At 44.4% G+C, this 14751-nt stretch overlaps 1 protein-coding gene and 1 long non-coding RNA gene across 8 annotated transcripts in view; one reads left to right on the top strand and one right to left on the bottom strand.

Annotated features, from left to right (window-relative positions):
- Nucleotides 1-14751, bottom strand: part of DLC1 (DLC1 Rho GTPase activating protein) — a 521814-nt gene that overhangs the window by 47406 nt on the left and 459657 nt on the right. Inside the window, exon 1 of one of the 7 annotated variants that reach the window (XM_035270221.3) lies at nucleotides 4669-5021. The exons of the other annotated variants lie outside the window; for them this stretch is intronic. Within the exon in view, the coding sequence (XP_035126112.2) occupies nucleotides 4669-4705 (37 nt within the window). The 5' untranslated portion in view covers nucleotides 4706-5021. Of the gene's footprint in view, nucleotides 1-4668; nucleotides 5022-14751 lie in introns of those variants that run through there. 7 annotated transcript variants of the gene reach the window in all.
- The window catches only part of LOC128929423 (uncharacterized), a 176560-nt gene continuing 175755 nt past the window's right edge, over nucleotides 13947-14751 (top strand). Inside the window, exon 1 of the long non-coding RNA XR_008475909.2 lies at nucleotides 13947-13956. This is a non-coding gene — a long non-coding RNA (uncharacterized LOC128929423). The remainder of the gene's footprint in view (nucleotides 13957-14751) is intronic.

Genomic DNA, 14751 nt, shown 5'->3' with positions numbered 1-14751 from the left:
GTGCCCAAAACTTCATTTCCTTAGAGGCAGGCATTCACATATTTTCAGTCACATTTGGGGGAAAAGTTTCCTTTAGAAATAATATTTGAAAGTACTTTCACTGAAGAAAGAATTATTTGGTACAGTCAATGCAAGCCACAGTTTCAGAAAATAGTATCCCAGAATGCTCCCCGAAATGTTAAAGACAGAGCATAAGTCTCCACCCACTTGACTCCCCTCCATGGAGGTGACCCACAAAAAATTTGTCATTCCTGGACTGTTAACATTATAGCTCCCTACCTATGCCACACACCTCCCAGGAAATTGCAAAGTAACTGTAAGGCTCTGTAAGGGCCATACTAGAGCAGTCCAGCTGCTGCTTGAGAGACACTATAAAAATATACAGGCTTAACAGGAGAGCTTCTTCCTGTTCTCCATTAATTATGATGGCAAGGCAGAAATGTCCAGTGGAAAAAAGTTACAACAGAGTAGACCTAATTAAAGAGCCCCCAGAAGGAGTTTTCAGTTCTTATCACTGATCATGGTAATTCCTAACAATAACACAGGGTCCCACAGAAGGAAAAATGCTGGCAGACAGAAGGAGCCCTTTCTCAGCTGGGAATCTAAACCCTTTTACATTAACTGGATCTCTAACTAAGTTGAAGTTGAAAGAAAACACCACTGATGGCACTCATTCAATGTAGTAACCCGTTCTTATAAAACATACTTTGACCCTACAGCAGTCTTCCTTAAGAGAGAAACAGCACTCACCTCCCTCTGCATTCCTCCATAAGCAAAGGTCACAGTCAGAAATAGAGACAATTGTGAAAGTGCTCCAGAAAAGCATTTTCCTTCTAATTTCACAGCCATGGAAAAGAGGATCTTGGAATTGTGCTTTTTAAGACACAGCGGATATTTATACTCTATGGTTGGACATTAGTTCACCTTGACTACAACTTATTGATTGATTGAGACAGAGTCTCACTCTGTCTCCCAGACTGGAGTGTAGTGGCGCGATCGGCAACTTCCACCTCCCAGATTCAAGCAATTCTCCTGCCTCAGCCTCCTGACTAGCTGGGATTACAGGGATACACCATCATTCCCGGCTAATTTTTGTATTTTCAGTAGAGACAGTGTTTCACCATGTTGGCCAGATGGTCTCAAACTGCTGACCTCAAGTGATCCACCTGTCTCAGCCTTCCAAAAAGCCACCACGCCTGGCCAAAGCAATCTATTTTTTAGTATCTTGAATGATGTACAGAGTATTCCTTTGCATTATTGGCCCACAACTCCAAACTAGGAATTTAGGGGCAGATCCTGATAAAATGAGCATTCTGAGAAAGTCAGAGATACAACTTAGTTTAGACATTAGTTCTCTCCCATCGGATCCCAACTCGTTAATTAAATCATTGGACTGTGCAAACATTACAAATGAAAATCACCTTTCTCCCCAGGTCTGCTTTATAGTCTTAAGAACAGGCTTGGCATGATGTGGGTCTGGATGCCAGTCACACCATGGGGCCAGGTTTTGCTATGATGTTCTAAAGCACTGAGAATTTAGTCTTTAATGATTTGGCAATAGCCAGGGAGGAAGGGGAAACATCTGAAGTTATTTTTATTTTTGTAAAAATCTTCTGGCTGTACAGGGTGAATGGTGGGGTGGATCAAGTATTGTCTGGGCCTTTCAGGGTCTTTTATTTTTGCATGGCCTCATTTCCGTCTTCCTGTTGCTAGGAAGGAGAGTGAAGCATGAGAAACTTGTGTTGACAATACTGGACCATCCTGTCCAGCACAAGGCTTTCTTCCAAAAGGTCCCATCCATTTCACCCACTGTACTCTGGATGCCCCCATTCTTCTGGACCAAATCATCCTTCCCTGCATATTTTCAAATTGCGTATTTACCCACCTAAGTCATAAAAATGCCACTCTCATTTAACATTGCATCATGGCTTAAAATCTCCATGGGGACACCAAGGGAAACCCAAGTACTTATTTCTGTATTTGAAACCACCTCTTGGAATCTCACCAAGCCTCTGATTGGAGGGCATCTCACTGGGGCCTCCCATATCCCCTTTAAGTCCCATGATAGTTCTACAAATAAGAGTTTAAGTACTATATACATTTTTAAACTTACTTCATGGTAATAGCTTGTTGAATAACAACACGTCTTTCTACTGGCCTGGTATATTTTCCAGAATCACCCAAATACCTCTTTTAATGTAAAAATGCTCTTAAACTTTGCTTAGTCTTTGCTCTCTGAACTACAGTACAGAACAACAAGCAAGCAAACAAAGGCTTTAGGTTGAAGTGTAACCTGTCTTCCAGGTTTACTCCAGAATCCTAAGAAAATCCTTCACTCTTTCCAGTGCGTTAAAATTTGAAACACTGCCTTCATAATTAGCAATAGTTACCTGCTCGACTATTCACTGTTTAAGGAATGAGTGGTATTCCTCATGAAATCTGCAACTGGGAAGTTATGACACAAGTCACCAAAACCATTTTTCTCACCCACTCTAGGGAAAGATTTAAGTTGTAAACTATTTATCCCCCAGTCCCCCTTTTGAACTTTCAGGCTGTTTGGTGTCTGGTGTTACTCTTCGTGAATTAAAATAAATATTTGTCAAAAGCAAACTTTTCAAAACAGCCGGGAGAGAAAGTCAGTCTGCCATGATTCATTTTAAACTCTGAACAGTAGTGGCTAATGCAAAAAGTATGCATCTGTGCTCAGGCCACGCTGTAAATCTGGCATGCCACAATAAAAGTGAATACATGCAATTGCCAACATTTTCTCAGAAAATGTCTTGAAATAACTTTTGCACACACATCTGCTAACCATTTGACACTGGTTCCCCAGGACTTTAGTTCTTCGATTAGAGGGGCTGTTGCCTTACAGGGCACCCCTCTGACCATCTGCTGCCGTCTGCAAGCCAAGATGGCACCTCCATTAATTCCACACTTATGGTCTGCAAATTATCTCTGCCGAGGGCCAGCCTGTAGTCCAGATGGATGGCGAATTAGTCAACCTCTTGGAGCTGCTGATAGATTTACATTCAGAGGGCTGCAGTCTGCTGGGCTATTATTTTCCCTCATCCCTTCAGCAAACAGAATTTTGGAGGAAAAAAAAATGTAATTTGAGACCCAGTATTCGACCTTCTCCGGAGCTGTAATTTTTTTTTTTCAAATACATCATCAATGCCACCAGCCTAGGCTGCATTCCTCTATCTCAGCAATAATCTCTGAAACAACTTCTGAATCCTGAGAATAAACCCACCTGCTCACCCATATTGGGTGTAAAAAGACTCATTCAAAGCAAGACTGGGGATGAGGAAGGGTGGGGACTGGGACAAAGTTTTCAGCTCCACAATGCAAATTAATGACTGCAAGCAGGGGTTTCCTTCTGCAGTGATTAGCATACACTGGATATTTATTAACATCTAGAACAGGCATCTTGCTAATCACTTTACTTGCAAGAGCTCATTTGATCCTCACAACCTCCCCGTGCTGGGGTAATACAGTTATCACCCCTTTGCTGCAGATGAAGAAGGCACAGTTAGGTCTCCTGCCACTGCCCGGGTTCGCCCAACTAGCAGGCCGCAGACCAGGATCAGACCCCACCAGCCTAACCCCGTGTCCCCTCTCACTTCCCTCGCTCCAGGAGCTGTGCGCTGAAGGACGCTCCGGAACGCAGAAAACTACACGCAGCAGGGTCGCTTTGCTGCGGAGAGAAGGGGTGCGCCTCCTTCAAAGGGATCAAAGGCTTGGCCCAGGACGCTGTAGGTGGGAACAGGGACAAGGGGTAGGGCAGGCTTCCAAGAAGCTGTCGCCTCGTTACGAAAATAGTCGGATCGGGCGGCGAGCTTCCTTCCTCTCTCCGGCCCAGGAACTCGCTCCTCAGGCTCCTTGTTGGGGTCAAGGGCGTGGACATCTCCAAGGGGGCAATTCAGGGACACGATTCAGCGACCCAACTCCAAAAAAAAAAAACCGAAAACCTGTATTTTTTTTTTTTTTTTTTCTAGCAGGATCCCCTTTTGCCAGCCACGGGGCTTGCTAAACTACCCCAACACTCTCCAGGTACCCGCAGCCACCAAACCGAGACTTCCCTGGCCAGGTCTGAGTTAATTCCCAGCTTTTAAAGTATCTGACCCAAAAATGGTTGAAAAGAAAAACAAGTTTTTGGTGAACTGACTTTCAAGCAGTGATGAAAAAAAAAAAAAAAATTCCAAGCGCCACTAGCGTCTAAAACGTCCGGGAGTGCAAACTGATTTTGGACTAGCCTGGGGAATGACAGGAGGTGAGCCCGAGCGCAGAGCAGTCCCCAAAGAAAAGCAAGGTAAAAGGCAGTGTCGCCACACCCCTCCAGCGAGAGCCCGAGCCCCCGCCCGGCTCTAGCAGGAACATGAACCAGGGCTTCCCTTCAAGGGTTGCGGCCGATCTAGAGTCCGCCTGGCGCGCTGGCCCGCGGTCCCAGGCAAAAAGTAGTCAAGGGTTACTCCTTCAAAATTCAAACTCCCTCCCCGAACTGCGAGTCCTGCTATCCCCACACCACCTCCTAGAAACTCCGGAGAAAGCGTTTCAAGAACACAGAACAGGCACCGACTTGACAAGCCGAGGTGACACTTTCTCGCGGCGGGTCCCCTCCGGAGCCGGCTCCCGCGGACTGCCCGACGGCAAGGCGCAAGTCTAGCTTACGTGTTAGGATCATTGTGTCCGGCTTCTTTCTGCACATCAAGCGCGGCGGGCGGCAGCAGCGCAGTGGGGAAATCGAGGCTGGCCGAGGCGGCTCGGCTCCTGCGTCGGGACCCACCGCGGCACCCGGGACGTGCACCCTAGCGGTCCTCAGCGCATCCTTAGCGCATCCTTGATCGCCGCTCCCTGCCCCTCGCCACAGCCCCAGAGAGAACGCGGGGTTTTCTAAAGATCGAAATCGGGGCCGCTCAGGGAGTTGGGCGAGAAGCCCGGGAGCCGGCGCTCCTGCAACCAGGAGGTGCGGCCATGGCCAAGCAGGGAGCGAAGCGCCCTCGCTCGGGCAGTCAGAGCGCACTGTCTCCCACGCGCCCTACAGGCCGCGCCCTCCCTCTGGGCCACACCCCGAGGGGTGGGGCCAGACCGGAGGGCACCGCCCCTCATCTTGGTTAGGGTCGCGAGCCTCGGGGACGGGCGGTTCTCCGGCCCCGCTCTACTCCCAGGCTCCGCCCCGTCCCGCAACTCCTCCTCGCGGCTTCAGCCTCGGGCCGCCCTCTAGTCCCGCCCGTCCCAGGTCCCGCCCCTCTGCCCAGGACCGGCGCCTCCTCAGCCGAAAGCTGGAATGTTCCCCCCCAACCCCCGGGCCTACAGGTCCGCAGCAGGAAGCGCCTAAAAGTCGCCAACTATTGGCCCCGGGTGCAAAGGCAAAGGTCACAAGGCATTTACTTGGCGGAGGTGTCCTGGCTGGAACGTAGTGTGCCTTGCGCTTTCCCTCTTTTTTTGGTAGCTCTGCGCATTTTTTACCTTTTACCCTGGCTAGAACCGCGCAAATTTGCGGGAACGGAGTGGGAGCGAGAGGGGGAGGGATTGTCAGTGTTTCCAGATCTGTGAAAACGGGAGAAGAGTACCTGTCCCTTGGACATTGGTAATTTATTGCTAATACCTGCATGGGTACGGAACGAATGTAGGTGATAAATACTGCCTTAGAGGAATTGAGCTTTCACTCAGCACGTGCTGGGGGTCACAGCATGTGTTTCTCAAACGGGCCCTTGGGCCACAATCGAATGCAGCTCCTGGAACTGTCTTTGGCTGGCGCCTGATTGCAGAATTCTAATCTTTAATGGTGAGAATCTTCAGTTTTTACAAGCTCTCAGGTCATTCTGATCGCCGGTGGTTTGAGGGCCCCTGATGTAATAGGAAGCCTAATATTAAAACATCACAACTAAATACAGTTACAGTAAGATTCTTTTTTTTTTTGAGACAGAGTTTCGCTCTTGTTACCCAGGCTGGAGTGCAATGGCGCGATCTCGGCTCACCGCAACCTCCGCCTCCTGGGTTCAGGCAATTCTCCTGCCTCAGCCTCCCGAGTAGCTGGGATTACAGGCACGCACCACCATGCCCAGCTAATTTTTTGTATCTTTAGTAGAGACGTGGTTTCACCATTTTGACCAGGATGGTCTCGATCTCTCGACCTCGTGATCCGCCCGCCTCGGCCTCCCAAAGTGCTGGGATTACAGGCTTGAGCCACCGCGCCCGGCCAGTAAGATTCTTAAAAACCCAGAACGGGGCCGGGCGCGGTGGCTCAAGCCTGTAATCCCAGCACTTTGGGAGGCCGAAACGGGTGGATCACGAGGTCGAGAGATGGAGACCATCCTGGTCAACATGGTGAAACCCCGTCTCTACTAAAGATACAAAAAATTAGCTGGGCATGGTGGTGCGTGCCTGTAATCCCAGCTACTCGGGAGGCTGAGGCAGGAGAATTGCCTGAACCCAGGAGGCGGAGGTTGCGGTGAGCCGAGATCGCGCCATTGCACTCCAGCCTGGGTAACAAGAGCGAAACTCCGTCTCAAAAAAAAAAAAAAAAAAAAACCCAGAACGGGGCCGGGCACGGTGGCTCATGCCTGTAATCCCAGCACTTTGGGAGGCCGAGGCGGGCGGATCACAAGGTCAGGAAATCGGGACCAACCTGGCCAACATGGTGAAACCCCCGTTTCTACTAAAATACAAAAAATTAGCTGGGAGTGGTGGTGCGTGCCTGTAATTCCAGCTACTCAGGAAGCTGAAGCAGGGAGGCGGAGATTGCAGTGAGCCAAGATCTTGCCACTGCACTCCAGCCTAGCAACAGGGCAAGACTCCTTAAAAACACACACACACACGCACACACACACACACACACACACACACACACACACAGGTGCACCTTCAAAACATACTAATGAATCTTATTTATTAAAAATTCAAACCTTAGGCCGGGCACAGTGGCTCACGCCTGTAATCCCAGCACTTTGGGAGGCTGAGGCGGGAGGTTCAAGAGATCAGAAGATGGAAACCATCTTCGCTAAAGTGGTGGAACCCTTTCTCCACTAAAAATACACACAAAAAAATTAGGCGGGCCTGGTGGCACGCGCCTGTCGTCCTGGCTACTCCGGAGGGTGAGGCAGAAGAATCGCAGAGGTTCTGGTTAGCAGTGATCACTGCACTCCAGCCTGGGTGACAGAACAAGACTATCTCAAAAAAAAAAAAACCAAACCTTAAAAATATAGATATTCTAAGTATTTCCCCTCCAAATACACCAATTCTCAGAATAAGTTCTTAATGTTTTGTATTTGCTGGTTAAAGTTGTATTCTAATTTAATTAGATTGCCAGGAGTCTTTATTCCACTTAGCATTCATCTTTCCCGAATAAAACAGGCAAACTTTCTCTTTTTATTCAAGTCCCATTGCTTTCTCCTTGGTTATTGATGTTGCTGTTCCTGGATCTTTTCTAATTTCATCACATCTTTCTGGAGATTGTGTTATGTAGTTTACTTTCATATAATAATACTAGTAATAACTCCAAAATCCTTTCTCTTTGTGATGCATTGGTTTGCATTTGGCCTTCCCTGAATCTCATCTTCTTCCATTCTTTGGTCTATTGACACAGCCCATGACAAGGGCCAAGCCCTAATTTTTAGAGCTTTAATTCCACTCTTCTTAGAAATGGACATGCTACCTTTCGAAAGCTGCTTCACTCAAGAGAATAGTGGTTGAAAGCAGGACTTTTAGAGCAGGCCCTTTACTAGCTTTCTAATACATTATTTATGTGACAATTTCAACTTTTATTTTAGATTCAGGAGGTGCATGATGCTGAGGTTTGGAGTGCGATTGGTCTTGTCACCCAGGTACTAAGCAGAGTGTCTAATAATTTTTCAACTCTTTCTCCCCTTCTTCCCTCTCTCTCCTGTAGTTCCCAGTGTCTACTGTTGCCATTTTTATGTCCATGAGTACTCCCACTTATAAGTGAGAACATGGAGTATTTGGTTTCCTATTCCTGTGTTAATATGCTTAGCATAGTGGCCTCCAGCTGCATCCATGTTGCTATAAACGACATGATTTCATTCATTTTTTGAGACAGAGTCTCGCTCTGTTGCCTAGGCTGAAGTGCAGTGGTGAAGTCTCGGATCACTGCAGCCCAAAGTTTGTGCATCCCACACTCCGGACAAGAGGATCCCAGGCCTAAGCAATCCTCCCACCTTAGCCTCCCAAGTAGCTGGGACTACAGGTGGATGCCACCACCTTCGGCTAATCTTTGTATTTTTTTGTAGAGACAGGGTTTTGCCATGTTTCCCAGGCTGATCTTGAACTCCTGGGCTCAAGCAATCCACCAGCCTTGGCCTTCCAAAGTGCTGGGATTACAGTGTGAGCTGCCACACCTGGCCTATTTCATTCTTTTTTTTGTGGCTGTGTAGTTGAATATGTTATTTAGCTTCTCAAAACTTCGGTTTCATCTTTAAAAAAGAAGGTTGTTATAGTGCATACCTCATGGGGGTTTTATGAGGCTTGAATAAAATAATGTACATAGGTGCTTAACACATAATAAGCATTCAGTATTGTTAGCCACTATTTGTTAGAACTAAAACATGAAATTCCTATTTAAAGCATCATCCAGGAGAAGATTAAAACAAAGTAAGACGTTGACATTACCCTTTGTGAATCTGAGGAACCTTTACAATCTGAAGAAGGAAAGTGTGAAAAAATCATGAAGAATGTCAACAAACAGTGGTGCTTTACATCTGAGGGTCCCCAGACCCCTCCGTGTCCTTCCTCTTCATTTAGCTCTCAACTCATCACCCAAGGTTTCATCTGTCTCCGTAACAGGCAGATGATGTTAGAAAAGAATTGTTAGCTGATCTGCATTAAGTGAGATTTTGGTTTGAAATGCTGAACTAAGAGGCAGGAATTACTTGTGCAGTGTAGCCTCTTTCAGTGCCAATAACTTAGGGGCCTTTGAAACTGTTTCAGTACATCAGAATAAAAATCCATCACAAGTTACATGAGGTGTTGTTACTTATTTGTTCTCAATGGCAGATTTTTTTTTTTTTTTTTTTAAGACAGAGTCTTGCTCTCTTGCCCAGGCTGGAGCGCAGTGGCGTGATCTCCACTCACTGCAACCTCTGCCTCCTGGGTTCAAAAGATTCTCCTGCCTCAGCCTCCTCAGTAGCTGGGACTACAGGCACATGCCACCACGCCCAGATACTTTTTTATATTTTTAGGAGAGACAGGGTTTCACCACATTGGCCAGGTGATCTGCCCACCTTGGCCTCCCAAAGTGCTGGGATTACAGGTGTGAGCCACCACACCTGTCCAGACATCACTTTCTTGGAGGCTGTTCACAGGGGTACCCATGGCCACTGTATTTGGGTGTTTTCCCATTCAACTATGGTATTAGCAAGGAAAGAAAGATCACGTAGTTAACTCCTAAACTGCATGAAGTGACTACTGGCTTCGGTTCCTACTCGATTTTAATAATTGATATTAGTTATTGTTGATAACTATTGTCCAAGGATACTCTCTTGCATTTTTCCCACTATAACATGTTAAAAAATACTCAAGCACTGACAGGCACCCACGCAGGCAATGACAGCGAGTAAAGATGACCACAGTGGGATGGTGAAAATTGGGAGGTTCAGGACCCCTCTGAGAAGAAGCCACCTTTAGGGTTTACTGGCTTGTTGACCTGTGTTAACAGGGAAACCCTAATGTACTGGGCTGAAAAGATTTTTCCAGAAGCTCTATAATTTTGTATTTTTATATCAAATCTCTCAATTTTTAGATGCTGGTAACTAATTTTAAAAAATGGAAACCCATTCCACTTAATTTTAACTTCGGGCTTTATTTATCCCTATGGCAACCAGTCTAAACCTGCTCCAGTGATATGAGCCAGGCAAACTCTTTGGAAATTGGTATCTCTCCATGAGGAACTAAGAGACTCCCCTGTACTTGAAAAATGTTATAATTTGTGTTCAGTGCAGCACTGCAAAATTACTGAGGAGATAATTTTTATTTGTAATGTTCAAAGAGCATATGACAAAGAATAGAAAGTTTTGAAAATAATTTTAAATGGTGTTCAATTAAGGAAAGTAATTAAGTTAGAAATTGAATGGCTGTTCTTAAAACATTCATTTATTTTTAAGCTTTAGTGACCCCAGTCTGGGTTCTTTCCACACCCCCACTCTCTACCCTACCTAGTATTTAGCCTTTTCAGAATTTGTCAAAACCCAAATGCTGGAGTGTAGGATGGAGAGAGAGGAGAAGAATAAAGGTCTTAGGCAGCAAAATTAATTCACCCCCATTTAATTGTAACTGGAGTATGTCTCTTGTTCACTCATACCTTCTTTTGACTACAACTTTGAACAATGCAAGTTCAAAATATGGGGAAAATATAAATGTAGTTGCCCAGTGATATTTTTAAGAGGGAGAAACTGGGCACAGTAGCTCATGCCTGTAATCTCAGCACTTTGAGAGGCCAAGGTGGGAAAATCAAAAGCCCACAAGTTTGAGACCAGCCTGGGTAACATAGAGAGATCCCATCTCTACAAAACATTTTTAAAAAATTATCTGGACATGGTGGTGTGCCTGTGTTCTCAGCTACTTGGGAAGCTGAGGCAGGAAGATTGCTTGAGCCTGGGTAGTTGAGGCTGGAATGAGTGGAAACTGTGCCACTGCACTCCAGCCCAGGCCACAGAGCCAGACCGTGTCTCAAAAATAAAAAAAAATAAAAAAAAAAAAAAAGAGAGTCTGATAGTCTGTTCCTGTGAAAATGTGATCTAAGTCTAATTTTCAGATAATCTTTTAAACCCCAACTATGAACCAGCCCAGCACAGTACTTTAATCATTCAACACATATTTATTAAACCCTAGATAAGGCAGGGTATTGGGCAAAACTAAAATGAACATGAAGACGGTACTTGGAGGATGCAGCTCTGTTAATGTGGCTCTGCGAGGAGCTCCATAGAGGGTTTGAACGTTACTGAATTCTTAGTCCTGATTTGATAAATCAGTGGGCATGCTTTCCTGAGATACTTACTATACTGACAATAGGATTTCCTTCTAAAGGCTGTTTCATTTTAAGTCTCTGGTGGTCCATCAGCTCAAGACCTCCCTGCCAGAAAATGAGCCCAGCCCCAACATCTATTTGGTCTTTACCAAGGACTGCTCTGATTCTTTCGTGTGTCCCTTGACTACACAAAAATCAAGCAAGTGCAAAGTAAAACATTGTGATCACTTTTTATTTCATAAAAGCAACTGGGCTACTTTCCCATTGAATTAACCAATTTAAATGGCATGGTAAAATACACATAATATAAAATGTACCATTTTAACCGTTTTCAAATGTACAATCTAGTAGCATTAAGTGCAGTGCATTCACATTATTGTGCAGATCACTATTATCTATCTCCAGAACTTTTTTATAATCCCCAACTGAAGCTCAACAATAAACACCCTGTTCTCCATTTCCCCTAGCCCCTAGTAACTATTATTCCACTAGCTGTCCCTAGGAATTTGACTATTTTAGATATGTCCTAAAGGTAGAATCATCCAACAGTTGCCCTTTTGTGTCTGGCTTATACTGGGTAAATATTTTATTTTTTTGAAGTCTATATATCTATTTCTATTTCTCTATTTTTCAAGACATGGTCTTGCTGCGTTGCCCAGGCTGGAGTGCAGTGGTGTGACTATAGCTCACTGCAGCCTCCAGCTCCTGGGCTCAAGTGATCCTCCCACTTCAGCCTCTTAAGTACTTAGGAATACAAATGCAGGTCATCATGCCTGGCTAATTTTTGTACTGTTTGTAGAGATGGAGTCTCATCATGTTGCCCATGCTGTTTTTTGAACTCTTGGGCCCAAGTGGTTTCCTTTCCTCTGCCTTCCGAAGTGCTAGGATTACAGGTTGAGCCACTGTGCCGGCCAAATTTTTTTTTTAATGAAGCATTTTGTCGTTTCTGCTGTTGTTTACTTTTGAGGTGAAGTCTCATTCTGTCGCCAGGCTGGAGTGCAGCAGTGTGATCTCAGCTAACTGCAACCTCCGCCTCCAGGGTTCAAGCGATTCTCTTGCCGCAGCCTCCCAAGTAGCTGGGACTACAGGTGTGTGCTACCAGGTCCGGCTAATTTTTGTATTTTTTTTTTTTTTTTCTTGAGACAGAGTTTCGCTCTTGTTACCCAGGCTGGAGTGCAATGGCGCGATGTCGGCTCACCGCAACCTCCGCCTCCCGGGTTCAGGCAATTCTCCTGCCTCAGCCTCCTGAGCAGCTGGGATTACAGGCACGCGCCGCCATGCCCAGCTAATTTTTTGTATTTTTAGTAGAGACGGGGTTTCACCATGTTGACCAGGATGGTCTCGATCTCTTGACCTCGTGATCCACCCGCCTCGGCCTCCCAAAGTGCTGGGATTACAGGCTTGAGCCACCGCGCCCGGCCTAATTTTTGTATTTTTAGTAGAGACGGGGTTTTGCCATGTTAACCAGGATGGTCTCAATCTCTTATCCTCGTAATTCACTCGCCTCAGCCTCCCAAATTGCCGGGAGCCACCGTGCCCAGCCTGCATTTTGCCTTTTCTTATTGATCCATAAGTATTATGTATATTAGGGATATTTTTGTCATTTCTTAAAAAAATATTTTTTACCAGTATGTCACCTGTCCTTTAAGCTTATTAATTTGTGATAAAAATAACAAGCTTCAAACAAAATTTAAAGGCCTTATTTGTTCTTTTCAATTGTTAACTAGGATTTACTTAAGTAGTTTTTCCTATAGAGTTTGACCCCAGAAATGCTAAGACACAAATTTAATTTACAAAACAAGGTCATTTACTAGATGGGGTTTTAGGCTTTATTTTTAGTTATAGATTTTATTATGTACTCAAAAAATATTCTGTCTTATTTGATTCTCTCCCCTCATATCAGATATAGATGCCTTGCCTAGAGTGAAGCCTTTATAAAAGCCTGTTGCTAAAAAGCTAGCAGTGATCTAGGGGCACTCACTGAGTTTTTGACTTTTGAATTTCCCATAAGTGCAATGTATGTGCGTGTGTGTGCAGATATACATTCATTAATACTAGTAAATCAATCTTAGAACATCTGTGAGTTTTTCAAGAGCTATGTACGATGCTAAAATGGCTGTTTTCAGCCTTTTACCTTGTCAGTTAACGAAAAAGGGTTTAGGTCTCTACCACCTTGTTTAAAAGAGCCATTTAAATGGTTGTCCCTAAACACTGATTTTAAAATCAATATCTAGATGTCATTCTAAAGCATTGTGCAAATAAAACTGTGGACCATAGTTTAAATCTGAATGGACTCACTCATGAGTTTGTTTCTGCTAAGGAGATGTTTTGTGCTCATTTGAACCATATGTTGCTCTTTCTTTCTGGTGGATTGGTCCTAAAATAAAGATGCTATGGGGTGGGTTTGGGCAATTGCCTGGAAAATAAAACACAGTTCCCTTTTTTCGCTGCTAACTACAGCATCATGGCCATTATAGAGCTATTTCTGGAAACCCCCACACAGCTCCAGATCATTAACTTACTTTAATAGTCAACAGGAGAATGGAGCTGCTGCCTATCTTCCAAGATTAACTTTTCATGTGCAACTAACTCACTCAATTATCTCTTATTGATTCATTTAAATTAAGTTGCATTTTGGGGAACTGCAAGGCACACATTTTAAAAAATAGACCTATCAACAAGACTTATGATTATGGTTAGATTTTTGTGCCCCACCCAAATCTCATTTTGAATTGTAATCTCCAGGTATTTAGGAAGGCACCTTTTGGGAAATGATTGGATTATGGGAGTGGCTTTTCCAAGTTGTTCTCATGATAGTGAGTGAATTCTCACGAGATCTGATGGTTTTATAAAGGTAGCTTTTCCTATAGTCATACACACACACTGTCTCCTGCCACCTTGTGAAGAAACTACTTGCTTCTGCTTCACCTTCTGCCATGATTGTAAGTTTCCCGAGCCTTCTGCAGCCATGGAGAACTGTGAGTCAGTTAAACCTCTTTCCTTTATAAATTACCCATTCTTCGGTATTTCTTTATAGCAGTGTGAAGAATGAACTGATACAACTTACAAGTCGTGAAAGCCTGGTATTTGAGGATTTATCAGTAGAGAAAGGACTAGATCTGATCTCTATTATACAGATTTTCTGTTGCTGAACAAATAGCTATTTCCCCACTGGTTGTTGTCATCTTTTTGTTGGTTAACAAAACAAATATATTAAGGCAAAAACAATGTAAAAGATTAGAAAAGCCTCCTAAATTTCATAATTGAGTTCTCCAGATATCTGAATCTCTAATAATAAAAATAAAAATCTAGCTACATAGTGCTTACTTGGGCTACATCATAACATTGTGATATAAAAAGGTTAAAAATGAAACAGCATAACTACATATTTATGAGAAATGTTTTTAATTTAAAAAAACTTTAAGTGGTAAAGATGGTTATTACACAACGCTAAAAAGTTTTATTTAACAAGGGAAAGAAAGCTATTTTGAACCTGTGTTCCCCTAACAAAGTAACTTTAAAATATACAAAGTAAAAACTGGCAGGCTGGGTGCAGTGGCTCACACCTGTAATCCCAGCACTTTGGGAGGCCGAGGCAGGCGGATCACCTGAGGTTGACAGTTCAAGACCAGCCTGATCAACATGGAGAAATGCCATCTCTACTAAAAATACAAAATTAGCCAGGTGTGGTGGTACATGCCTGTAATCCCAGCTATTTGGGAGGCTGTGGCAGGAGAATTGCTTGAACCTGGGAGGCAGAGGTTGCAGTGAGC

The sequence above is a fragment of the Callithrix jacchus genome, chromosome 13 (assembly GCF_049354715.1).
Source record: "Callithrix jacchus isolate 240 chromosome 13, calJac240_pri, whole genome shotgun sequence".
NCBI lineage: Eukaryota > Metazoa > Chordata > Mammalia > Primates > Cebidae > Callithrix > Callithrix jacchus.
This window is presented reverse-complemented; position numbering and strand designations above follow the sequence as displayed.